This window comes from Monopterus albus, unplaced genomic scaffold (assembly GCF_001952655.1).
Source record: "Monopterus albus unplaced genomic scaffold, M_albus_1.0 scaffold229.1, whole genome shotgun sequence".
Classification (NCBI taxonomy): domain Eukaryota; kingdom Metazoa; phylum Chordata; class Actinopteri; order Synbranchiformes; family Synbranchidae; genus Monopterus; species Monopterus albus.
In genome coordinates this window covers 397,430-425,041 of record NW_018128109.1, presented here as the reverse complement: position 1 = coordinate 425,041, position 27,612 = coordinate 397,430, and the positions used below count along the sequence as shown (strand labels likewise).

Below are 27,612 nucleotides of genomic sequence, written 5' to 3'. Positions count from 1 at the left end.
TTTGTTTTTTTTTAGTTTGTAAAAAAAAAAAAAAAAAAAAAAAAAAAAAAAAAAAAAAAAAAAAACCATGTGTGTCATGCTTCGAGACACTGTGGAGTTTTTCTGTATTTAACCAAGATGATATTCTTTCCTTAACCTTAACCTAGTGCCTGAAAATAACCATTTAAAAAAATCTATTAACGATTCAGTAGCCACAGGTCAAATGATTTATGAATATGTTCATTATCAACAAGTTGTGATCTTGCAGTATTTCCTAATTATGTTGACAATAAATACTCTACAATCCAAGTGCCTTTATTTTTGCCTGCGTTCTTCACCACAATGGACTTGATTGAGATGATGCAGTCAGTATGCAGAAGTATATCAGAAGTGCAGACCTTTAATTCAAGGAGTTCCATAAAAATATTGCATTAACTATTTAGGAACACTTTTAGAGGCAGATCAACTCCAGACCTTTTATCTGCTTAATTTGTCCTGACATAACGAGGAAATATGCCACACCTGGCCACGAAACTGCATTTCAATCAATTGTTCAGTTACTTTAGAGCCTCTGACTGTATGTAGTAGCCTATATAAAGTTTCTAGGAGACGGGGTTAAACAGATTGTTAACCAGACTGTTATTTGTGTATAAATGTAGGCAGATATTTGAGACAATTTAAAAGCAAATACTGAATCCATTATCATTGCAGTACCAAATATACACATTTCTGAAGACTACTTTTTCTCATCTGAGAAAGACCAACTAGACAAAGGAGTAAAGGAACTATCAGACAATACAATGCTACAGAAAAGCAAAACATGTAAAAGTCAGTTGGAAACTTGAATGAATCTAGAATTATCCCTTTTGTATCCTAACATCTTATCGTAGTCAACAAAAACAGTTGTGTGATTGTACCAGGAAGGAAGGACGCCGTACAGTACGTCAGCAGCTGTTAGCATTTTCACTAACTGTGACAACACCAAAGACCCTGACCTACCCACCCCATCCCCCTTGGGTACCTGCCCTCATTTCCCCAATCAGTGCTCTTATTCTTAGAAGCTTTATTCACACAGCCTGAGGGACAGTGGCTGAAGTAGAGGTTGGGGGAGGAGGAGGGACAATGAACAGTTTCACAGAAGTGGAAAGATGTAATCAAAGAGAATAAAGAAGTGACAGTGGAGTGTGGCAGTTTTACCCAGGAGGCTTTTCTCCTACTGTCCCTCACCTCTTACCCTGTATTCTGACATGGGTGGCACTGAAACAAAGATGTATTCTGGTGGCCTTTCAGGCAGCTCAAACAGCTCTGTGCATTGTGAGTTTAAACAAATGTGTATATACTGCATTCTTTTGATGACTCAAGTCTGACACAAAGTGCTATGAGAGCATTTTAGGGTTCATTTCTAACATTTTACTGCTCCTTTACTGGACGGAAGGGCAGCCTTCTCTTTCCGCCTCTTACTGTATATCTACAGTTCCTTCACTAACCAATTACTCCTACTTTCTTTCCTGCATCATTGGCAGAAGTACAGTCTCTTTCATCACTCTCAGAGCCCATTGTGGGTTTTGGAACTTCTCTCTTCCTCTTTTGCTTGTTCATTTTCTCAGTTTCTTCTTTCCTTCCTTCAGTGAGAACTGTTGAAGCCCACTTTTCCTCTTTGCTTGAGGCAGTTCTGTGAAAGAGAGAAGATAGACAGGAGAAAGAGGCAGACAGAAGGATGAATGGCCTCATTCACAAGCACAGCAAACCAGACAGATACAGAAGAGCACACAATACACTATCACTCTCTATAATCACTGCCCTGTTTATGAAGCTATTGTGCCAGAGTTATCTTGTAAACTATGTTCATATAGAGATGATCAGACATGAAATTTATAAAGTGGATGAACTTCCCTGCCAGACTACTGACTGTGAAGCTTTATCTTTAATCTTATCTTTATAATGCTGCTGGTGATTTAATTTGAGGCATGGCATCTAATATCTCAGTGACTGAACACTGCATGTTTTCTATTATAAATGTATCATATTAAACCAGATAGAAGCCAATTACAACAACTCCTAAAATGAAGTTATAATTGGCATACCTATGTCTCTGGGCAGGAAACCACAAAAGGTTTTGATTCGCCAGTCATAAATCTTGTTTTGGTGTCCCTGACCTAGAGTTGGCCATTGCTTAAAAAACTCCCATATCGCTTCTCATTTTTGTCTGTGTTCTGTGAGCATGCTCTCTCAAATAATATTGATCCTCAGGCTTTTAGCCTGTCCTCGTGAAACTGCTTCTTATGATGGATGACAAGTTGCTATCTGGGTTAAAAATAATCTTCCATATTTATCCGTAGATGTCCCTAATGCGAAGGCATATATTAGACTGTTTCAGGTCTAAAGAAAAGAAGTTGCAATACTGTGTATTGTAATTTTTAAATGTAATAATGTCATTTGTAGGAATGTTTTATCATTACGTAGTTTGGTTTGTTAAAACACCCTGTAAAATGGTTTTACAAGGCTTTATAGTTGATAAACTTCATTTTCTAATCTCTGAGGTGCCAGTTTTTTTTTTTTCTGAGAAGTTGCTCCATTGTTCCATAATCTGTGTTATACTGTAGAGGAACAAATATGAAATCCATAGAGTGACTATGCTCTGTGCCAGATACTATTGATCCCCAGCCTTTGTCTTCTGTCTTGTCTTTATAATGCTCACAAACCTCTGTAATGAAGCTGTGGTTCCACTGACAGAATGAAAGTGTTTCATTGTCTCACAGAAGGAACCTTTACAAAGGTGTGTTTTCTATAGAACACAGTCGGTTTTGAACCAGAAATATTCTGCTGGGATCCTCAATGGCTGTTATCAGTGATTACATCAGATGCAGGAAACAGTATGTGCTGTCAGCCTCCATTCAGACTGAGTTTCAAAGGTGTGAAAAAACACAGCTCTCCCCATTCATTTCTATGGGGGGCTGCATTCACAGCAGTTGGCACCAGCACTGCAGGGGGCTCCGGCAAAATGACGCAGCCCTGTGCAGTAAAAAAGTTGGATCTAATTCAAACTTTCCCTGGACAGTGACATCATCCAGCAAAGGCACTGCATTGACCAAGCACATACAGGGGACGGTTGGAACATGGATGCCCACGGGAAGAAGACTCTGTTGACCTTATTAGCATCAGCATTCACTTCTATTCACTCTCAAATTTGGACCACAGTTAATGCAACATAACAACTTAGAGGCTCTATTTTATTATAAAGCCACGTCCAGTTCTTTCAAACCAGGAACTCAGTGAGACGAAGCAGACCACTTGAGTATATAAAAAAATATAACCGTGCTGGTTTATTCAAGGAGTCACAGGCAAGAATTAACATTACACATCCAGGCATCTTCCACCCCCAAAACTGCGCGCAGGCAGCCCGGAAGAAGAAAGACCCTGAACCCAAGATCTCTATACAATTTAATCACTTCGTTGGGCTAGCCCCATCCTACACAGGCCACGTCAAACCGTGACGTCACCTGATATGCCAGCTATGCAGCTGACCAGAGCAGTAGTCAAACATGGAGAAAATTCAAGTGTGTGGCTGTTGATTAGTGGTGTGTATCTAAAAACATACAGGACATTCAGGGACATGTCCGAACAGTAAGCCTCGGAAAATGTTATGATTAAGATTACGGCTGAGCATATCATGCTACTAGCAATATTCATCTGCACTCTTCAATCTAGTGACCTTGGCCTAAATGCAGCCTGCAGAACTCATGACAATGAACTGAGCATTTAACAGCCTGAGCTAGACATCCTGGCTACACTAACATTTTCTAATACAACAGATCTCTAATCAATATCTATCTAACTAAGAAATTACCTAACAAACTGACCATGTGTTTTTGTTAGTTAGGGTAGTGTATATTAAGCAATATTTTTCATCTATCAATGCCGACACACTGGTGGTAGAAATCAGTGCTAACGTAGAGTAGGATGTGTTAGCAGCATAGCTAACCAAAACACAACAGAAGCTCCCGGGCTCGAAACGTGTATTAAGCACGTGGACTCGTCACAACTTGGCCATATCATACACGCCTACAACATTCCCCCTGCAAGCTCTCACCCCACATCCAATGCAACCCCTTGCATGAAAACACAGAAGAAAGTTGCGTTTACTGCACCCAACCTGAACACCAGCCTACCCCTCATTTCCACCAAGTACAGCCACGTTGCATTCCGTCTGCGATGCAGTCACTAGAGCTGATTGCTGGTAATCTAGTCAATGCTTGCAATTCCACTGAATGCATCTTAGCTCTGGTTCACTAAAGATATGTGACTAGTTTCTTTTTGATGGATGCTGCTTCTGGGATACCTCTGACAAGATTCAACCCACCAGTCAGGTAACATTTTCCTCCTTGCCATCATGGTCATAAAGGGGGAAAAGTTGGTTAGAGCTTACCAGCAAGTCACATCACAACTGGCACTGTATGTAAAATAAATAAATATGAGGATGAATGTATTTTTAAACAACTAAAGCCCACAAATCTTTAATCCGTGTGTTATAACGACTTAACTGTAACTGTAGTCCTTGAGTGTAGGTTATAGTACAACAAAGTAGAGAATAAGAACACTAAACACAATTAAAAGAGACAAAAAACATTTTACTACGAAGACTACTTACCCACTGTAGGATCTCAAAAATGAAGAAAAAAAAAGACTACATGAAAAATAAGCACCACAGTGAGCCGCTGCACAGACACACCTGGTGGGAGATGAAGCCACACAGGGGCGATCAAAACTGTGCCACAGATGTAAGGTGATGCATCCACATTGGGTGGAGATGGATGGTTACTGTTGCTTTACCACTGCATTCATAGAACCCACATAAATGATTTATGAAGGCATTTTAAAAGAATTTATGATGTATATTTATGTTTCCAGTCATTAGCCAGTGTTTAATTATTGTTCCATCTGCTTTATTATTGAATTCCAGGCTTGATCTTTTGTATTTACAATGCCACTGCTTTTGGAGAGCTAAAAGCAGCTATCAGGCACTAAAGAAAAATAGGCAGTGTTAACCATCAAGCACATACCATCCACCTAGTGAGAGCTACTGTATGTCACTGAAATCACTGAGGCACAGAGACTTACCCATTCTTCTTCACTGAGTGTGAACTAATGCTATCCAGAAACCCAGGGGCATTCACAAGCATTTGAGAGGCAGTGGTTCAGATGAAAAGAAATGTCCCCCACCCCCAAAATCTGTTGGATTTCTGCTCATTTGTAGGCCATGGCTAGGAACAAAGAACTCCTGCAAGTGTAAAAACACCACCATGTTTATTTGTTTGTTTTTTACGTTTTGTATTATTTTCTGCAATTTATACTTACCCCTTTTAAGGTATGTTAAATGAGGGTTCATACATTTTACACTATGTCAGTCTGGATACAGAAACTCCACCACCTGCTGTAGAATGTGACTGTCTTAAACTGAAACAGGAGCTTACTTCTTCAGAGGTTACCGCTGTAAATGGCTTCAATGTAAAACATCAATGAAATGCATTGGGTGGTAGATATCTCTCTAATTATATAGCTCATAAAAGCTTATTATTGGCATTTACCTTCCTACACCCTCTAGGTATCACTGTGCTGCACACTAGGTAGCCCTGGGCAATATAGACCTTATGGCTTTTAAACTAGTTTGTATTCCTCATTTAGTCATATGCTGCATTTATCTTGGCCTTTACCTGCAGGCAATGGGAACTCACAGTATTTTTGCGGTGTTGCCGTGACTGTCTGGAGAATGTCTCTGCAGCAAGGGGGTTGTTACTCAGACTAATGGTCCAGAAGCAACTGCAGCATCAGAACAGAATGTCACAAAGTTGTATATGCATGTTATAAGATTAGTGTGGGGGGGGCATTAAAATGACTCTGCTCAACTCATAGTTCAGAAGCTAATGCTATCTAGCAGCTGTCGGCAGAAAACACAAACACTGCAGATGAATCCATTTCTGTCCAGACTGTGCTCAAACTGAACACTAAAGTGGATGTTTGGACGTAGCTGAAGGATTCACTACTGTGTGCAGCTGTATGGGATAGTATTTATTTTAAAGTAACTTATAGATGTATGTAGTCTATACTGTATATCCATGATTGATAGTGAGCGTGATGACACATTTGCCCAACATTTAATACAGGGTGTTGACAACTTCACATTCTCTATAATAGCCAGGTGTCAGAGGGTGAATGTTATAAAGCCATAAAAATTCGTATAAATTTGTGTGAATGAATGAAAAAGAATTAACATTAATATCAACTATAACACTGACACTATTTTTCATTGCTGCAGCCGCAAAGGTATCAGTTCACCCCTGTCAATTTCAGATGCTTTTATCATTGTCAATGTCATTAGTGCTAGTTCGCTACCTAGCATTGGTAGAAACCAATGTGATAGCCAGCCCAAGATGCGAATGGCCCTGCTTTTATTATTATCTAACTAAAATTACATAATCTGAAACTTGTACCATTTTAGCTGTAACAAAATGAAAGAATGTTTTACTGCGGTTTCATTTTTTGTTAGTTAACTTTAGCTAGAAACAGCTATATTTACTATGCTGCTGAAATGCTGCCAGCAGCTACCAGGCAGCTTTTGTAGTGGCACATTATTTTGTTTATTACTTGGGCAAGCTTTGACATCATAAATAAATCAACACACTTTAAATTTCAAAACAAAAATTAGACCATTTCAATTTTTATATTATTTCTTTTGCAGGACATACCCTTAAAAGATGATTGGATCTTCACATGCTTGCAAATATGTATCTGAATTTTAGCTGGAGTGCAAATATTCTTTCTCCTCACTTGGAGAAATAGTAGCAGAGCATAATTCTGGTGCAGTCTGGCAGCACTACAGTACTCTTGTGCAAACAAATTACAGGGAGATGGTCATAAGTGGCATACTGAGTATAAAGAAGTAAAGAGAGCTAAGATATTAGATATACATGTAGATATTAGATTAGATATAAAGTATTGTACTGCTTAACCAACTTATTTTTTTCCTTTTGTGCAAATTGTGCAAATTTCAATTTAAAAAATTCAATGATACACAGGATATGTATGGTTTCTAAATGCACAGAGACACAATTGCACTGAATCAGAGAGAGGCAGGAATAGCTGCAGAGAAAGATGTAAGGATGCAGAGGTTTGATATACTGTACTGTGTACAGTAATGCAGAAAAAGCAGGGAGGGACGTCTTAAAGAGATTTATTGAGAGGTCTGCACAGAGAGAGAGAGTAAGGTCTGACAGATAGAGTGAGCAATTAAGAACCAGAAAAAGACAGGGGACTGTACATAAAAAAAAAAATCGAACATATGGAGATGTTGAGAGAACAACCGAGTGGGAGGCAACAAGAGGTAGAGATAGAGGAAGTCCCAGGAGACCTATTGTGTCCAGTGATTTTACTGTGGTGATGATGCACCATGCCGCTGGTCCCCTTTACTCATTAAAGCTTTATGAAGCAAGCTTAGCACACATTTTATTACAATGACGCCACTGTCTGGCACATTCCAGCCTTGCGGCATGTTGCTGGTGGTGGCGGAGGGGGTTGCAGAGAAACAAGCCCATCGAGCCATACAGTACATCAGAAAGAGAAATAAATGAGAAAGAAAGATTGAAAGAGTCAGAGAGGCAAAGATGGCATCAGGAGGCACGTATAGAAAATAAGGTAATAAAAGAGTGAAGAGGTGCGAGAGAATGAATGAATGAATGAATGAAGAATCAGACACACAGAGATTCTTGTTATGTGCTCTGGGCCTGTCTGCATCATTGTGTATAGATGCAGATGTCATGGTATTGTTTAAAAATGGAAATACAATGGTTTCGGATTATAGCTATCAATATTTTCTTAGGTTTTAATGGAGACCCAGGAGGTGGATGAAAAATGAAACTTCCAGACAGTGACGTCTGCAAGCTGCAACTAGGCCATAAACTGTATGTAAATATGGACAATGCATCACCACTTTCCTCTACTATGCAAAGGTGAAACTAAAATATTGTGATTACAGTGGCTGCCATCTTGGCATTTATCAACCATATTCTGTGCAGTAGCGACCGAGTAGCTGAGTGACAGCATCAGACCGCCAATCAAAGCTGTCAAATCAACTGAAATACACCTTTTTTATATAATCAAATAAGTTATTAAAACTTGCCAGAAGAAAAACAACTTTTATGCACATTGGTGTGATAATATCTAACAAATATAACAGAAATCACCTCTGGGAAAATTTAATTTGATTCATATTTTGTACTTCGAGTTTTTACCATTTACAAAGCATTTTTGGGATCCCCATCGGGTACCTGCGGGTGCAGGACTCTCTCTCTCTCTCTCTCTCTCTCTCTCTCTCTTTGAACTCACGGGTGCAGACATGGGTAAAAATAGACTAAATTCAAGCAAGTAACAGGTGAAATAAACATAATTAAAAATTAAAAACTAAATAAATAAAGGTGCAGCTTCTTTTAAACATGTAACTCAGTGTAATTTGATCAAACCTAAATAACCCATACATTTTTTGTGAGTGTTTATGGCACAACCTTTGACCTCTCAACTCGTGTCCGGCTAAGAGTATGCCACTCAGACATTCAGCATGTGCTAGACATCACTGGACCAAACTGGACAACTTAAAGGTGAAAATAGCTAGTGGTGAATTTAAAAGTGTGGAAAATACAGTATATCATTGAAGGACAAGTTGTTGTTTTTTTTTTTCTCTGTTCCCCATAACAGCTGCTGCCCAAAAACACATTTCATTTTGAAGCAAGGTTCTGACATTTTCCATGACAAATCAAAGTCAAAAAAATACATTTGTACATAAATTTTCTTTTGGCCTTCCACAGTGGAAGGACATCGTTTCTCTCAGACAAGAGCCGTTTTTCAAACCAGTAATCTGCCATCATGAATGAACGACATGTTTGATTTTCCCAGGGTTTTCCAGTTGAATATCTGTGTCTGCTTGCTTTTTGCTACCATCTGTGTCATTATGCAGTTTTTGGGTTTTAACTGAACATTTGTTTTTACCCTCTGAGCCTTTAATTTTAATGATTTAGCATCAATATCTTTGTGCATTTCAGGTACTAATCTGTTCAGGTGTCTGAATAAAATGCCACACCTGTCATTAAGTAGTTTATCGCACATAGTTACACCTTCCCAACCATCTTGTTGCTATGTTCTCTAAGTAACAAATAAAACCTGGCAATGCCTTAAATATTATCTTGGAATCATTCACTGTGACTCAGCTCCTACTGAATGAGGCATGCTAAGTACATAGTATGCTGATTTTTTTGAATTGAAGACATTTAGCTCCTGTCATAATCAAAGGCTAAATCCCTACCTTATCGCTTCCTGGATGCAGGTGCCTCGGCTTTGTTTAATTGGCACAAGGGAAAACGTCAAAGCTGCATCTCCCTGTGTTTACCCCCACTGAGGCTTATAGCTGATAATGGAATTACTCTGAGTCCCAGGAGGAGCGAGAGAGGGAGAAACAGAAAGAGGAGGCAGCCAGAGGAAGAGAGAAAGAGAAGAAATGAGGGAAAGTGGATGATGGAAGCTAAAAGAGAGTGGATGGCTTCGGTGTCCACCCTGAAAATAGAAGTGAGGGGGAAAGATATGCAATGAATTGATGCGCAAGGAGATCAAAAGAAGGAGGCAGAGAAATTTTTACCAAATGATGGCCATTTATTGCCACAAGCAAAGTCTGCAGTCCTCCTACCTTACTGTTTAGTCCAGTGTGACATAATACAGGCTGGAGAGTGAATTATGACACAGGATAAAGCTCCAGCTCAAAACATGCCTGCCTGAAAGAATTTACTTGACAGGATGAATGAAGCTAAGGAGAGATAGGAAGGGATGAAATAAGAGGATAAAGGAGAATGAGGTCAGACCAAAAACAGTAAAGAATGGACAAAGATAAATGGGTTGACAAAACTTTAGCGCAGGTTTGTGCACACATTTCAACTGATTTGTCAGAATATGTTCCCTGTTTACAAATTGCATGCTTTTTAAAAAAAATTTTATTCAAACATTTTTAGTTGAGTGCATGGATGAACAACAAACCCAAGCAGAGGACATCAATTCTTTTCACTCTGCTCTCTGTCATGGGTGAAAGCTGCAGGGTGTTTGAAGACTGAGTTAATGTTGTTGTGGAAAATGACTATACATTCGAAGTGAGCTTGTGAATCGGTCAAGAGCTTTGTATCTTTGTGAATGTATGTGAATGTGCATGCATGGATGGATCTTAAGGATGTTAAGCTCTAAGGAGGTGGGGTTATTTGACTTCCATTTCCAGCTATATAAGCAACCATGTCAGTTTTGGCTAGTGTGAAAATTTTAAAATTTGGTTGTCAGGAGCTTATAAGGTTTCCACTTATTTGATTTCCACTCATGTGTACGTGAAGTGGCATGTTGTTTTGGACTAAATGAAAGCTGTTTTTCAGAGCAAACTCCACAAATCATCTGTAAAACTCACTGATGAATAGTCAAGATTTATATCAGTTTCATTAGACTTGTTTGGTAAACTTGTCACACTTATGGACCCCCACACACACCATTCAGAAAATGCTGTCTGTGGATCTAAAGAGGACTGAGAAGGTGCCACTGACACAAACTGAAATTGCCCCTTATTAAAATGATTGGCATGTGTAATTAGGTTCCAGAGTTTTAATTTAATTAAGGACCATGTGGCTTTATATATTCCATCCTCTTATTTGCTCATTTGCAAAATCAATGCAAAACTTTCAACAAATAGTCTCTCTGGGTATATTTGATATTTGTGAATCCTGATTTCTTTCCATGTTTCCTCCCTTTTTCCTTCTTGCCTCTGCATCCCTCTATTCCCCACACCATGACTTCCACCCTCCTCTCTTCCATCCTGACATCAGTCTGTTCTCAGTATTCAAGGGGGGTCTTCGCCATATTCGGCCTTTACGACAAACGCTCCGTAAACACACTGACATCATTCTGTGGTGCCCTGCACATCAGCCTAGTGACACCCAGCTTCCCTACAGAAGGAGAGGGCCAGTTCACCCTGCAGCTCCGGCCATCCATCAGAGGGGCTTTGCTGTCACTGCTGGACCACTACGACTGGAACCGATTTGTCTTCCTCTACGACACAGACAGAGGTAAATGTACAGTGAAAAATATGTTAACAAGGTGTACAAAAAAATGCCTGACAACTTGACCTCCCTATGTATTTTTACTCAAAAATATATAATTTTGTATAGAATTTTGAAAGCGGTTTCCACATTCCTGTGTCCAGTGTTCCTTGTATAATATGAAAAAAAAAACCTTAAAAATTGGTATGTCCTTATTAGTCAGCGAGTTTGGGGACTGAAAGAGGGAAATGTATGATTGGAGTGCCGCAGCAGCAGCACAGTTTTGTTGTAATCAAGACTTCACCTTTCAAGCTCTCATCTGTTTTCTACTCCATTGTACTTCCTTATGGGTTTTAAAAGGAAAGGTCAGAGAAGGATTTGGGGAAAGTATGCAAATGGGGCTGTAACTCAGTATTATAGCCTACATTTATTGTCTACCAGAACAGTCCAAATGGCTGTAACTGGAGCTGCGTGGTGTCCTCGTGGCACCGCCAGAGATTCATAGCTGCTGTAATAACGAGAGATAATGAGGTAGATCTGCTGCCTTCTGTCTTTGGGCTTAAATTCAAAACTCAGTTGTAGAAAATTAAACTAGATTTTCAAATTGGTCTGACTCAATGCACTTATTTTGCTTCAAGAATCAGTGTAGCTGTTAACTTGAGTTCGGTTTGGAATGGCACACTGTGAAAAAGAGAATATCACCAAGCCATGATTATCTCTTTAAGTCTATTTGCCTGGAACGATTTAATTTTAAATTAATTTGCAAAAGTTATATTTGTGGGAAAAAACTACAAGGGCTGTGCCATTGTGCTGTCCTGATCACAGAGCACACCTGCAGAAACAAGGGTGTAAATGTACTGTACGTTTCAGTCAGAAACGAAGGTTTGGCCTCAAGTCTTGTAGCATTCACCTGTTTTTAATTTAACTATCCCATCATGCAGTGCACATAAGCTAGTGGTGCAGACACAGCTGACGCCCTCAGTCCATAACCACTGTCTTGGGAATGCTTAGCACGTTATTGCTGTCTCTCTCTTCCTCTCATCCTTTCTCTCTGACACACACTCTCTCACACAGAGTAATTCCCTGCCACAGGGAGAGAAACAGGTCAAACATGACACAGAGTCCCTAGACCACAGTATAGGGGAGTGTCAGGGAATCAGTGAGCTGCACAGTGTGTGTATATAGTTGCGTTTACTGTGTCTGTAACTCTGCCAGCCTCCCTCTGGCCCAAATTGTCTGGGTTAGTACTGAGGGGGAGCAGAGGGAGAAAGAGGTGGGGACAGGGGGCAGCAGGAGAGACAGGTTAGGTCAGTTGGACTGGTTGAGCAGCTAACAAGAGAGAAGGTAAGAAAGACAGGTGCAAGACAAGAAAGGAGAAGACAAAAAATGTAATTAGGGAAGACATGGGAAAAGTGTAGGTAGATGGGGGCAGTGGAGAGATCATAGAAAAGGCAGAATGGAGGTGCAGGAAAACGGACAGGACCATACGCCTCTGGGGATATACAGTAGCATATAGCAGGAAGAGGAGGACAGAAGATTGAGGGAATGGGGGATAGAAGAAGGAAATGAAGCGAAGGATGGATGCATAGATTTTGGGTTGTGCTCACCCGTTACTTGGCCAAGGCAGGGCCCTTCATTATAGGCTCCCATCAGGCTCTGCTGCCTGTAATGTGCTGGGAAATGGGCAGTAACAGTGTGATCTGTTTTATGCTCCCTGCTCTGCTCCACCGACAGCCTGCTAACAGACACTCTCTCTCTCTCTCTCTCTCACGCGCGCGCACACACACAGACGTTGTTTTTCCATTACTTCCGGGGACATTGCGCTGACTTATTTCCTGGAGACTTACCCTAACCCTAACCTCATTGTAACCTTCCTAACCAAATCATCACTCTAAAATTGACTGGTTTACGTTTTGGTGGCTGGCTTTATGTCCCCACAGTGTGACTGTGTAAACAGATGTTCCCACAACATGAGTAACACCAGGCCTCACACATACAGAGACATAGATAAACTGAGGTATGTCCACATATCTGCACACATGCATATAATGACAAATGCATGCATGCACGTAACAAGCATACATTCACATACAGTATGTACAGTATGTGTAGATGGTACAAACAAAATGCATACACAAAAACAACTGAGACCAATTCAAGCCTTAACACAAATACATTAATTCACTCGAGAGGCCATAAAGGCAAAAACACAATCTCACACCACACAAAAAACAGACTCCACTTTTTACAAAACCACAGTAATACACACACATATAAACACACTGTGATTACTGAGGCTTCAGATGTGCTTTTTGTTTCAACTGAACCAGTAAATAGCTCCCACTACAAAAGTAGGAAAAACACAGCACTGTTGCACTGCAGTTTGTGTTGTTTTCTATACACATTTATGTGTCTATTCACATCGCCACATTTCATACAGATACATGCTGTTTGGGTTGGTGAGTTTCACTGCATGTAACTGAATAGATCAGAGATTTTTTTTTTATTTTCATCTAATTCCCTTTCTATCTCCAGAGTAAAGCTAACAACCTGCTTTTAGATGTTGGTACAGATTACAAAGATTCTTATGAAAAAATGCAGTGTGTGCCAGTGTTATATGTTGTGTTATTGCTCATCTACCTTATATTTCACTTGTATTATGTGGCATTCATGTGGAGGGCAAAGTAAGAATTTCATTGTACAGGGAAACATGTTTCCTAACTGTGCATATGACAAATAAACACTTTGACTTTGACCTTGACATTATAAAGAATTATCACTCTAAAATTGTCTGACACTATTGTCATTTTTCCACTTGTTTTGACCTGGTTAGACAGCTGTTCAGGGTAATATAATGGAATTCATTTTCGCTGACATTGCCACCTGCTGCTCAACATATAGGATCATATTAAATTTAAAACTCTATCCAAACCCATCTAATATCATGCCAAGAGGCACACTTGCCGTATTCAATACTGTACTCCATCATTTTGTAGGAAAAGAACTTTCCTATCTGGGGGTTGCTCTGGCCTATAAAACTCATAAGTGTTTTCAAATGAGTCACATTTAAATCCAAGTTTGCTACTTAAAGAAGCAATGAGAAATTCAGTTTCATTAAAATGTCACAATCAGTAATATCACTCTCAATGAAAATGACAAGCTGTTGTTTTGACTTATAACTCTGCCCTGATGAGCTTTGTGGGCTGGTTGATAAAGTGACATTCAGGACAGGACTGTTGTTTAGAGTGTTAAATGCCTTAACCCCACGACTAAAGACAAGACCTCAGGGTGTTGCTTTGGTAACTGAAACAGGCTGATGAATCTGTTGGAACGCACCTGGAAACTCTATTCAGCATTTGTGCAGCCACGTTATGATAACAGAGACCAAAGACAAGATTTTACCAATACTGGCTAGATTTTATGGCTAGTACAGCATTAATACTTTTTCTCTTTTTTCCTTCCCTTACTCTCTGTGGTCTAGGTTATGCAATACTGCAGGCAATTATGGAGAGAGCAGGTCAGGACGGATGGCAGGTCAGGACACACACAAACGCACAAGTTCCTGGAAACAAGCTGAACAAAAAACAAACGCACACGCAAGAGCACATCTCTTGCGGCATACATGAATAATTTACACAGCTGCACGCATGCACACACAGACATACATAGTGCATTCACATGATTACATCTTGTGTTTTGTCATTAAATCTTCAAATGCTATTTCTTGTGGTTTGTATGCTTGACCTTATCCCTGCACATGTACACATTTTGTGTGAATACACGCATATGTGTTAACTCAGGTCAGTGCAATCTGTGTGGAGAGTTTCAACGAGGCAGCATATCGCCGACTCTTAGAGGACCTGGATCGACGCCAGGAGAAGAAATACGTCATTGACTTGGAGCCTGAGAGACTACAAAGCATCTTAGAACAGGTAATATTATTGATAATTACCATGCTTTAAGATAAACAGGCATGTGAAGATATTTGACAGTGATGTGGAACCTGAATGATCCTGCAGCATTTTAAATCACTTAATGCTGCTTTAATGGAGGCCACACTTTAGTTTTACTATCACTGAGATAGATAGGGCAGAGTTTAGACCATTGACCTGGACTTAGCAGTACTCACCATGTAATAATGGGCTGCAGAAAAATCACACTACACTGACAGTATTACCACCTTAAATCACAGCCCCTGTGAGAAACTATTAAAGCAGTTGGAGTCAGTAATACATTGCTAATTATTCTAATATTGCCTAATGTTTTCCTTCACTGTATTACTAGTGTCTGTCTGCCTGCTGTCTGCTCCAGTCAGCTAGTTGCAACAACACTCTTTATGCTATCTGACACCTGGACAGAAAACAAGATTTTCCCTGGAGTTTATATTGTGGAATGAAAAATGTGACTTCCCCAACAGTTACATCACTGTGTGTTTGCAGAAAACACACCATACTCTCCACTCAGACACAGAGTTCGGGCACACACACGTGCAGAGGTAAACAGTATATGAAAGCATACACTCTGACACCTTACACTGGTCCAGATTCATTACATTATTTGTGTTGCTTGATGGATGAGTGTTGAGCTGTGACAGGAGTGTGTGTGTGTGTGTGTCCTTTGACTCAGGACATCCCATTGGTGCTGCCATCTGTCATCACATCTGATCCTCTGTCTGCACATCTGACAAACTCAATGACACACACAGCTAAACACACAATGACATGCACATGTCTGTCTTTCTATATCCAAGAAGACACTCATTGACATAATGTGTTATAATGCATGTAATAATGCGTAATGCAATGCAACTGTCAAAGCTAAATGCCTAACCCCAGCTCTTCCCCTAACACTAAACCTAAGTCTAACCTAAAACCAGTATTAACCCTCAAACTGCCCTTTGAACTTGTGAAAACCAGCCACCATGATGAAATGTCCTTACAACAATTGTACAAAACTAACATTTATCCACACAACAATAAGAAGACATGCACACACATGCATACTCCTACAGTATAACGCATACTTAAATGCTTACCAGTTATACATGATCATATGAATATATGCTACAAGCTAAACACAAACAGACAGACACACAGAGCAGCTTTTACAGTAAATGTGCATACTTATACAGCTACAGACACGCACCAGTAGCGACATCACAGACAGACAGGCAGACTGTTTGTTAATTAGCTTCTATGGTGAGTGAACAGACAGACGGAGATGCACAAACACACACAAGTGTATACATACAGACGCAAACGCACACTCCCGTCACAGTGGGCTCTGCAGTGCTGGCATTGGCTAGTGTTCCTGCTCTGAGACAGAGACTGCTCTGTTTGTCTGCCCCTGCCAGCTGCAATCTGTGTGTGGGTGTATGGGTGTGTGGCTGTGTGGGTGGCTGGGTGGGCATCTGTCTGTGTCAGTTTATAGCTGTTGATATTCGATGTTGAGAAAGAGAAAACAACAACAACAAAACAATGTATTAATTAGTTTTATGCAGCTTGTTACTATAATGATGTGTCAGATTCCACTGTACATATCAAATAATGATAAAAACACTGCAGACTTCAGGTTTGAACAGGATTACAGTTTTGACTTTGCTGCTGTACTGTGCCAGACCCCTCAGCTATAGACCACACCAGCAGCAGCAGCACCCAGGCAGTATTGTAGTAATTTTTGTTTGCTGGCAATGTATTGACTTTGCATGGTGTGGAAAACAAAAGGTCTGAGGTTTGTTGGTGTATAGTGCTTTCAAGCTTTAGTTTTAGTATGTTCATGTTCTTTTCTAATAAAGTGATTGACACAAAATAATACAAAACCTATACAAAATTTGAATATAATTCATCTAAGAAAAGGCTGCTTCTTGGGCTGACAGCCTGTCACAACTGGATCGGGGCATTTAATAATGTTATTAACAAAGCAGGATACAGGGTTTATTTAAAATAAAGCTGCACCAGCCTGCTAGCAGAACCCTAACGTGCACAACACTGCTAAAGCTCTTTAAATGTTCCAAGAGGCTGCGGAGTCTGAGCCAGCATGGTACCAATAACCGGTGATGCCCTCACAGACTCAGCACTGCCTCTACTTTTAATCACCATGATAAAAACCACCAGAGCCACTGGAGAGGAAAGTGAGGGAGTCTCTTTTATTTGCAGTTTGACTCCCCTGCCCTGGCCCCTAAGACTTAATTAAAGCAGTTATAAGTTAATTGTGAATCCTACATGCATACCAGTAGATAGAGTAGCAAAGCTGTAATGTTTGATTTCTCTCTACTCTTGTCTCTGTTTTTTCTTCCAGGCTGTCAGTGTGGGGAAACATATAAAAGGTTACCATTACATCATAGCAAACCTGGTAAGAACTTATAATGACATTGCTTTCAGCCATGGCCCACAGTGTATTATAAGTATTTATGTTGACTTTTACTGTTTGACATCCAGCTTGTCCCGAAGTTGTAGATCTGTATCAGTTATTAGCAGTAAAAGCAAATCCTACTGGCCAGTTTGATATCGTTGTTATTTTACTATTCCTACCAGGTGGCAGTATTCCTTTTATTCTGAATGATTCTATTTCCATTTGTATCTTCTCAACAAAGTCGCAGCTGTTGGAAGCTGCTGGAACCTGCGTCAGAAAATGAAGTATTGCTTCAACCTTAATCCCTAAAACCTGTTCAGCAGCAGTTCTCTGTGAGATGGTGAAAAAGGGGCCAGTGAACACAGGTCAAGCTAGATAGGCTCTCAGAGCTATTAGCAGCTAGCATTCATCAACCCAGGGTAACCCTCACACGTCTTTACTTCCTATGAGATGGGGACCTCTGGCCCTTTCTCAAATGGACCCTTCCTCAACAACTTCACTAGGAAGTGTCACTACACGAAGTCTCACTCACAGCTGTGGAAGCCTCTCCATATTAAGTAGGGGCATAAATATTCAGGTAAACTGCAGGAATATGGGATGTATGATACATCAGCAAAACACTTTTGGACAGTTTGTTCACTCTGCTGCATCTGGTATGGGATGGTTTTTCTGTTTTCTGGGCTTGCACCATTCCACCCTACCTTCCTTTCTTTCCTTTCTTTTTCAGGGTTTCAAGGACATATCACTGGAGAGGTTCATGCACGGCGGGGCTAATGTGACTGGATTCCAGTTGGTGGACTTCAGCAAGCCTATTGTCATAAAACTGATGCAGCGCTGGAACAAACTGGATCAGAGAGAATACCCTGGATCTGAAAGTGCACCTAAGGTAATAAAAATACTGACCTGTCCTTAGTTGTACAGATTGCACAAAATTGATGAAAATTTGACTGTAGCTTGTTCTCAACCAAGGTGTTGTATGTGTTTTGACAACATTTCTCTTATGACTTATTGATCCAAAAACTTGGAATCTTGCCAACTTTACCAACATCTCAGCAGTATCTGTTGTCATCTCCCCTCTACTCCTCGGGGCACATTGAACTTTGCATCCTGGGTAGTGGGCTACCACATGAAAAAAAGTACACACTGTCAAAAATCTGCAAATACCCGTTTCATTCCCACCCCTATGGTGGGTCTTATTTCCTAAATATTATTCTCTTCTTCAGCTCTTTCTTAACCTCTGTAGCTGTCGCAGAAATCCTTTTCTTTAGAAATTCAGATAAAGCTTTTAACCACCCATATAGAAACCAGAACACTGTGCACAGATACAAATATCTGCAGTAGACACACACACACACACACGGGTGTGGCTTAGGGGTGGTGGCTTTGGTGTGCAATCAGAGGCAATCAGAGTGTGACCTCAAGATGTGTGAAAGGTGAATTAGCTGATCCTGCCAATGATTGAGTTGATAAAATCTTCTCTGATTTAGTGGAACGTTTTGCTTGATGCAGATTCCTCAGACTAAAAACTTCTTTGTCATGTCTGTTCTACATAATATTCCTCTGTGATGTCTGGACCCTTTGCCAGCTTTATATTTCTCCTAGTCTTCAGTTTAACATCTACTTGAACATTTGCACCCCTTACATACAGATGGATCACAAATCAAAGCAAACTGAACAACAAGACCTCCATCCATGGGGCACCAGGGGTCAGTGAATAGTATGATGAGTATGAAAATGATGTGAGTCATATGCTTTGACCTTCATAGTCAAAGGATCTCAACCCAATTGAACATGTATGGGAGATTTTATTTGAGCGTATTACGTAATTTAACATATTAGACAGCATCTCTGCCACCATCGTCAAAACACCAAATGAGGAAATATCTTTTGAAAGAATGGTGTTCGTCCTCCATTAGAGTCCAGAGACTCACTGAGTCAAAGTAGCCCTGAAGCTGTTCTGGTGGCACATGGTGGCCTGAGACACTTTATATTGGCTTTTCCTCTTATTTGTCGCATTCTGTATCTGTTCTGCTTCCTCCATTCACCATCTCCTATTACCCATGTCCCTTCCTCTGTCAGATTAGCGTGCCTCATTTTCATGTCCTGTACCAACTTTCCTTTCTGTCTCTGTCTTTGTCCCTCTCTCCACCCTCACAACACCTTTATTGATTGAATACTAACCGGAAGCCAATTGTTGTTGTTTTGTGCATATATTAACTGGAAATATGTCCACCTACTCATTAATAATCCACCACACTGCGTCTCTCTGTCCTTTGCTCCCCCTCCAGCATGCTCACTACCATGCAGCCACTCTCAGAAGACGCGCGCACACACACACACACACACAGTAAAGGTTATGCTGTGTATGAGTCTTTCAGTGATACAAATACTGTATATATTGATGGTAATGTTAATTTATTATTGGCATGTCATTCTTCACCCAGGGACCAGTGTTAATTGACTAATCATTGTTCTCAGATTCACTTAATGAATTTTCATTAGCAGATGTAGGCTGCGCCCACGTCCCTTACAGTTTATACAATGCTTAGTGTGTTAATTGAGGTAAGGGTGTGGTGATAGACAGCGAACATGCTTAGATATACAAAATTGAGGCAAAAGCAACTGCAGGTGTACTTAACTTTCAAGACAAAATGTGTATATATGTATATAATATTTAGGAATACTGCCTCTCCTCCTCCTCCCACATGTCCCCTGCCGTCAAAAGGCAGGGGACATGCGTATTGTCTGTTGCCTAAAACACACTGAGATCATCTGTGCTGGAGACAAATTCCTTGTAATGCTCAACATACAGCACTTGGCAATCAAAGCTGATTCTAATTCTGAAACTGCAAACGTCTCTGATTTAGTGCATACAAAGGTTCTCTTCCCCCTATGGTTGCAGCAGTATAACAGTTTCACGGTATATCATGGTATAAAAATTGATGTTTATCATACCATGCACATTTGCTTTTTACTGGTGTTGAAGAAAAAAAACACAATGCGTGCGCACCTCTCTTCCACCGCTGCCTGTCAGACTCTGCAACAGGCGCTACACTCACACATGCAGTGGACAAATGGCAGAGAGGAGGCTGAAATCACCAAAGTCCATCCACCAAAAAGGAAATTAAAATCAGCAGTGTGGGATTACTTTTTACTTTGGATATTTCAAAAATCAGCACCTTTAAGATCAACGCCATCCCTCAGAGCAGATCAAAGTGCTTCCTGCTTGTTACTTTAATGGCAAACAATAAATGTTAGTTATAACATTGCTCTATTGAAATCATTTTCCACATTGCCTGTTTGTTCCTTAATCTCTGACTTACAAGAGAACTCGCATTGATCCTGATTTGACCCCAGAAACACACACAAAATTTCCTGGCTCACATAAATGAGTGTGCGTGTCTCACTATTGTTGTACGCGACTGACTGGTTTTACAGTCAGTCAATTAATGAAGAAAGTAATCAGCAGGTTAACCATCCATCCAATATCTGTACCTCTTATCCTAACCAGGGTCGCTTGGGGCCAATCCCAGCTGACACTGGGCTGGAGGCGGGGTACACCCTGGACAGGTCGCCAGTCTATCACACAGCTGACACTTACAGAAAGACAACCGCACACACCCACACTCACTCCTACTGTGGGAAGAAGCCAGAGCACCCGGAGAGAACCCACACAGGCACAGGGAGAACATGCAAACTCTGCACAGAAAGGCCCCGGGTCAGCCCGGACTTGAATCTTAAACCTTTGTGCTGAGAGGTGACAGTGCTAACCACTGTTCCACCATGCTGCGTTACGAGGGTAATCCTGAAATCATTAGTTGCACTTGAATACAAACTAGTTCAGCAGAGCTCCAGTTCAACCAAGTATAACAGAAAACCCTGCTTTTATATCAAAGCGTGAGTGATAAGCTGTTAATGTAATAATATACTGTACAGTATAACATTTTTCTACATTAAGTAGAATACTAATACTTTTAATACTTTATAAAAACTTTTGTGTTAATACTTTTATTTAACATTATAAATGCAGGACTTCTTGTAACACATTTTTTGTAACAGAGTAGGCTTTTTACGTTTTGATATTAGTACTTATACTTCTTAATTAAAGGATTTGAATACTTCCTCTACTACTGGTGCTAACATGCAAACTAGCATGTTTTAGTTATATAACATGTTATATTTATATGCTGTTTTTTAATTGTTTATTATTTAACTGTTTATTATTTAGGGTCAATCTAGTTCTGCAATCCAGCTCAAATAACTCTCACAGTCATTTGCAATAAAAAAAAGACACCTTTTTCATACTTCTGATAATAATAGCAATTGTGTAATTTACCTTAATACCGTGAAACCGTGATATCTGGGATGGTTGTCATACCTTGAAAATTGCATACATTGCAACCCTGCCTCCCGCTGCAACCACAATAATGTTTTATCTCTGCCTTTTGCAAACAAGAAAACACTATTTGAATGATTTAACACAATAACAGAACAGCAGCTCTCTCTAGGGAAAACAGATGCCTCCAAATTGCTCTAGGCTAATTGGTGCTGTGTAAAAACGGAGCTCAGTTAGCCTTGGGCTTTGTAGCCTCAGGCCAAGTAGAGCTCTGTTCTAATACTGCGCACTGTGAAAAGCCCTATTGGGATTTTGAGCTAGTTGCTGTTGGCCATCAATCAAAATCTCCTAACCCAATGAATCTCAGCCGATATGCCTTGAAATGAGTTCTGGTGTGCCTGGAGAGTTTTTTTTTTTAAATGTAATGAAAATAATCAGTGACCTGACAAAGTAATACATTAACTTTATCAAAATTCAGTCACAATGCTTAGGATTACACATATCGTTTGAAAGTTACAGCCTCTTTTGGGCTTTTTCCACCCAGTTTTTATACCATTCAGATAATTACATGATCCTTGCACTTAACATTCTGATAATTTAATCCAGATCTGATGTACATTCTCCATATTCCAACTAACATCACAATGTGGATGACAGTCCTATATACTGTATATAACAACGGGCCTCATTCACTAACATGTGCTGCAAAAGCAAGAAGCACAAGACTCCAACCTGAGGTATCAGGTGAGAGCGGAATATCCGATGATGCCATTCCAGGGAATTGCATGGGTGCTGGCAAGCTGGTCTTTGCAGTTCAGAATGGCTGATAAGTCATTTGTCCCTCTCTTCCAACATGTTATGTCAGTCTCTGGAAATGCACTGTCTCCTGAAGGAACAGGCTGCACTGTCTTCCAGCAAGGATTCATATGCCATCTTAACACATGCTTGGAATTAAATTGGAACCATTTAGCCTGCATGGCTTTTAATAGGCTACAAATGAACCAGGTGGCCACCAGTTAACACTGGCTATCTGCTGTATGCGCAATTTCATGCCACTAGAAATTGATGGGAGCAGCTGATCATTATGGGCCAAGTCAATAAAAGCAATGAAAACCAACACTGTTACGTTTCAGTATGGACATGCTCATATAGGGTCCTCATGTATATATTCTCATATACTTGTAAGCTACAACTGTTACACTGGGACTGGGATAGTTAAATATTTTTCTTTATGATAGTAATTGATGAGAATGAAATAGCATCAATTTCATGATTATTTAATGGGTTACATTTGGCCAGTGCATTAGTAAATTAATGGTTAAAGCCTTAAATTAATTATAATTAACTCTATTATAACTCTATTAACTTAGTTTTTAAAATTAATGCCGTTTTAATATGCCATGCATTTAGTTAAAGGTGTGTGTTTACATTTTCTCAGACAGCCAACCCTTCATCATTTGTGTATACGCATGGTCCGAGGCAGTTCTAAATTTGTTCGCAGAGTACAAACAAATTTAGGTAAGAATATATTGATAAATCCCAAATTTGTGTGTAAATTGATCATATGCATGGTTTAAGCATTGATTTGGATGCACACACTGTTTGTGAATGAGACCCAATAAGTCTATATTGTTAATATAAAGAACACTCTTGAGGCCTGCTGTATATATTTTTATTTGAAATAAAGTACTGTACATGCTCGTGCTAGCAGCTCTGCCAGGCTATACCCAGCAGCGCTCTGAGCTATGCTGACATGCTCAAAATGGAAATGCCAGCATGCTTATATTCAGCAGGTACTGTATCAACCAACAGACAAACAGTACTGGCCTAGAGCCATACTGCTACTGTGCCTGAAAAATCATTAATTAGTAAATAGAATAAAAGATTTTGACTTCAACTCATGCTTCCATTTCACTCAGGTCAGTTCACTCATGAAACTCTTTGTACACATGATATAAAGCGAGATGTACACTGCATGTATTTTTTATGGTTAGTTTCTGTGTGAAAAGCAGTGCGTGCGTTCTTTTACTGGATCCTCCTTTGACTTGATAGATTTTAGCTGAACTTTGGAATTATTATCCAGAATTTGGTCTCCTTAAAGGCCAGCACTGTTTTCTGTGTCCCTAATATGTTCTTGTCCTAGCCCTGACAAAAACAGAGAACACTATGCTAGATGGTTCAGTTTTGACTTCTCCTTCATTTGGATTCAGTCAGTGGCATGCCTAAAGGCTTCTTTTAGTTTCAAAGGGGGGAGATGAAAGGAGGATGACATGGTTGCGCAGCCTTCCAAAATGCGCCTTGTGGGATACAAATCAAGGGATGTCAGTGAGAAAACTACCTGCAGATGTGTGGAGAGCATCAACAGAGTTTCTCAGCTGACTTCCCTCTTTCCTCCCATCTTCATCTCCCCACTCGTTTCCTCCATGATGTGAAGGCAACCCACTGTGTGTTTGACTGCTTCTGTCTGTGCTGCACTATATGTGGTTTTGTGTGGGCCGGGTGGGAGTGTTGCTGCTGACAGTGTGGTGCTGTTCCCTGCTGCGCTGTGTCTTACCTATAATGAATTTGTCAAACTATCGCTCAAGATCGCCACCACTTTTAAGAGTTTCATTAGAAAATGGATACTGATCATCTCTTACCCTGTCTTTTGTTCTTGATCACTGTCACATTTTAAAGGTCCCTTAAAACTTGAAACAGTATGTTCTGCTCGTTTTGTATTTTCTGGGTAATTTGCAGTTCCTTGTGGTTGTTTTGTGTCTCTGTTAGATTCACTATGTCTCTTTTGTGACCATCTTGAGTCTGTCTTTAGTCATTTTCAGTCTCTATCATCACTTGATTGACTTCTCAGCAAGAAATGTTAACAGCCGCTTTAAACCGAGGCTCTGCTCCATGGGTCTCCTACCCTTGGGCCTCTGGGTGTGTGCCCAGTAGCTCCATTCAGTAATCTGTACAAGCTACATCCTGTTTTAGATGATATCCTGATGATGCCACATTTATAAATTATGGAAATGTACATTTCACTATCCCTGATTAAGTGAATTTAATGAACAGTTTACAGGTTAACAGTATGATTTAATGTCACTTTAATGTATTTCAGATCCTGCCCAGTGACTGTATGGGACAACTGTAACCCTCTATAAAACTGTCAGCTTTACAGTGATGTTACATTTATAGTGATGCTGATTGGCATTAACTGTGAAAGTCAAATAAACAGGCGGTGAAACAGATTGAGGCGCAGGGCAGCATGACTACCGGTGAAGTTAGTTCATACAGTGTGAAGCTAAGATGCTCTGATGCAGTACAGCTGCTGTCTGAGATTAAATTGGTTCTCATCTTAGAAATAAATCACATAGGCATAAACTATAGAGGCTTGCAGCATCAGCGTATTCTGCTTTGCCCTGGTAAATCACAGAAAGCTATTCAAACACTGTTTGCTGTGTCTCTAAATTCATGTAGTTGTGCAGAGTAAGGTTTCGTCACTAGAGAGACAATTTGAATGTTTCTTTTTAAACAACATTAAACACAACACAACAGTGCTGCAGTGGTGATTTACTTTACAGTGTCTTAAGTTTCCACCACTGAAATACTGTAAGTGGGTTGTAATAAAATTGTGGACAAATTGTCTTCGAAAGGCACAATTTATCACTTACCACAAAAAATTAGCATCACATGACCAGAAAAAAAATGTCTTGAATTGTCTCTTAATTCACAGGCTAACAGGTAAATCTAAGTTAAGGTTTTAAAGGTTTGTTTAGTTTGTTTAGATCAGAAAAGTGTGTACAATTAGGTGTAAAACAGGTTAATACTTATCATATTTTTTAACAAATTAGTTTAGTCTAAGATTTTAGAAACACACTACTGATTTTAAGTCTAGAATAAAAATTGTATGTAGATGTATTGCATCTTTATATAGTCATGCAAATTAACTGTGACAGCATACATTTCTGCCGTATTGCGTAATTTCGACAGACAAAGAAATCCTCATCAGTCAATAAACAATTTTTCTTATGTTCTGTCCCTTCTCCCTTTCTGTTTTCTCTTCCATTCAACAGTATACCTCCTCTCTCACATACGACGGCGTCCTTGTGATGGCCGAGGCCTTCCGCACCCTTCGCCGTCAGAAAATCGATATCAGTCGTCGTGGCAACGCTGGTGACTGCCTGGCCAATCCAGCTGCTCCCTGGAACCAAGGAATAGATATGGAGCGCGCACTCAAACAGGTTGGTGCAAGTATGATGTTATAGTATTTAGTATTGACGGTTGGCAAACTCGTGTTGGCAAACGGTGTTCACATATATCGACGCACACATGCACAAATAGTCAGCAAAGCATTTGGCATGGAAAAGGAGAAAATGTTCTAGAAATGTTTTACTTACATTTATGCATTTTAAAGTTTTGTTGGGACTTGGATGCAGTATTAACATGCACCTTGACAAAGACAGAGCGCCTCCAAAAGACGTACCACAGATGAATATGAAACGAGACAGTCTCTTGAATGAACAAAAAGGCGCAGCACACTAGGCTGGAACAAAGAGTCACTTGAGTATTCAGTGAAGGAAACGAGGCAAACAAACATGGGCAGAGCAAACTGATAGAGTCCAAACATGAGCGTAGTAAGAGGTCCCACAGCAAACATGAGCCAGCGGTGAAGTGACGTGGAGATCTGAACAGAGACATGGAGCACAGAGGAAAATCAGAGACGGTGAGACAGCCAGCTGAAAAATGTGGCGAACTGACAACAGTCCAACAGCCTGCATGAGTCGTGAACTGGCTTTTAAGCTGGCTGGGTCTGGGAGCTGATGCGACACAGCCGAGTATATTACATTGGAATCAGCTGTGGAGCTAGGGCAGGTAAAGCTGAGGCTTGAACGATGGAATGAGGAGGAGGCTCCATTAAAATAAGTCTTGGACAGGAAGTGTGCTGAGACAGGAGCCGGGCATTGTGGTGACAGTATAATTTTCATAAAATCAAATCTCATTTTGGACACTATTTGTGGTTGGCATTTTCTTCTGCAGTCATTTTGTGTTGCTGTTGTAATGATGCCTTAATGTACCCCTCCTAGCAGATTTCATTGTTGGGTGGTGAGGGGTTTGTCACTCCCACACTAGATTCAAATTGACCACCGAACATCGTTCCCCTAATTGCATCCACATTTCCTTCACTTGTGTCTTTTCTTGGCATCTTAGTCCTGTCCACATAAGATGCAATTTGAAACTGTAAGGAGAGAGGAACTTGTGAAATACATTTTAGCTGCCATAAGACATCCTTTTCTTTGACTCTTACTGTGAGGCGTCCAAACACAAACTGATTTCTGTTAAAGGGGTTTGTCAATTGGTAACAGACTTCTGCTAAGGATGTACTCATATATCCTCGGCTATAGCTCCTCCAGGCAGCTGCCTCGCTCCTCAGACCAGAAATAAGACAAATGAGCTTTGGATCATGGCAAACCAAAACGAATTCCAGGTTGAGCGAGGATCAAGAACTATGTAATGATAAAATAAGGGAATGGGGATTCATCTAATGAAACAATGCATGCACATAATCATACATTACTATTTGTAAATTGATCTCATGGTTTTCCCCAGTCCTTACTATCATTGTTGTAAATCCAGGTGCACATTCAGGGCCTGACAGGGAACATTCAGTTTGATCACTACGGTCGCAGGATCAACTATACCATGGACGTGTTTGAACTGAAGAGCAATGGACCACGCAAGGTAGGCTCTCTTCCTGGCTTAGAAACAAAGATATATGACAAACTGAACCCCAACAAAAACATGCCACAGTCAACTTACTCCATTCAGCTTTTCTCATATATTTTGAAAAGCAGAAAAACA

General features: G+C 40.2%; 1 protein-coding gene across 1 annotated transcript in view; it reads left to right on the top strand.

The window, feature by feature from the left end:
• The window catches only part of gria4a (glutamate receptor, ionotropic, AMPA 4a), a 112,726-nt gene that overhangs the window by 35,751 nt on the left and 49,363 nt on the right, over positions 1–27,612 (top strand). The window contains 7 exon segments of the mRNA XM_020619987.1: positions 10,875–11,114; positions 14,569–14,621; positions 14,888–15,019; positions 17,385–17,438; positions 18,166–18,324; positions 25,827–25,994; positions 27,388–27,492. Of these exon segments, the coding sequence (XP_020475643.1) occupies positions 10,875–11,114; positions 14,569–14,621; positions 14,888–15,019; positions 17,385–17,438; positions 18,166–18,324; positions 25,827–25,994; positions 27,388–27,492 (911 nt within the window).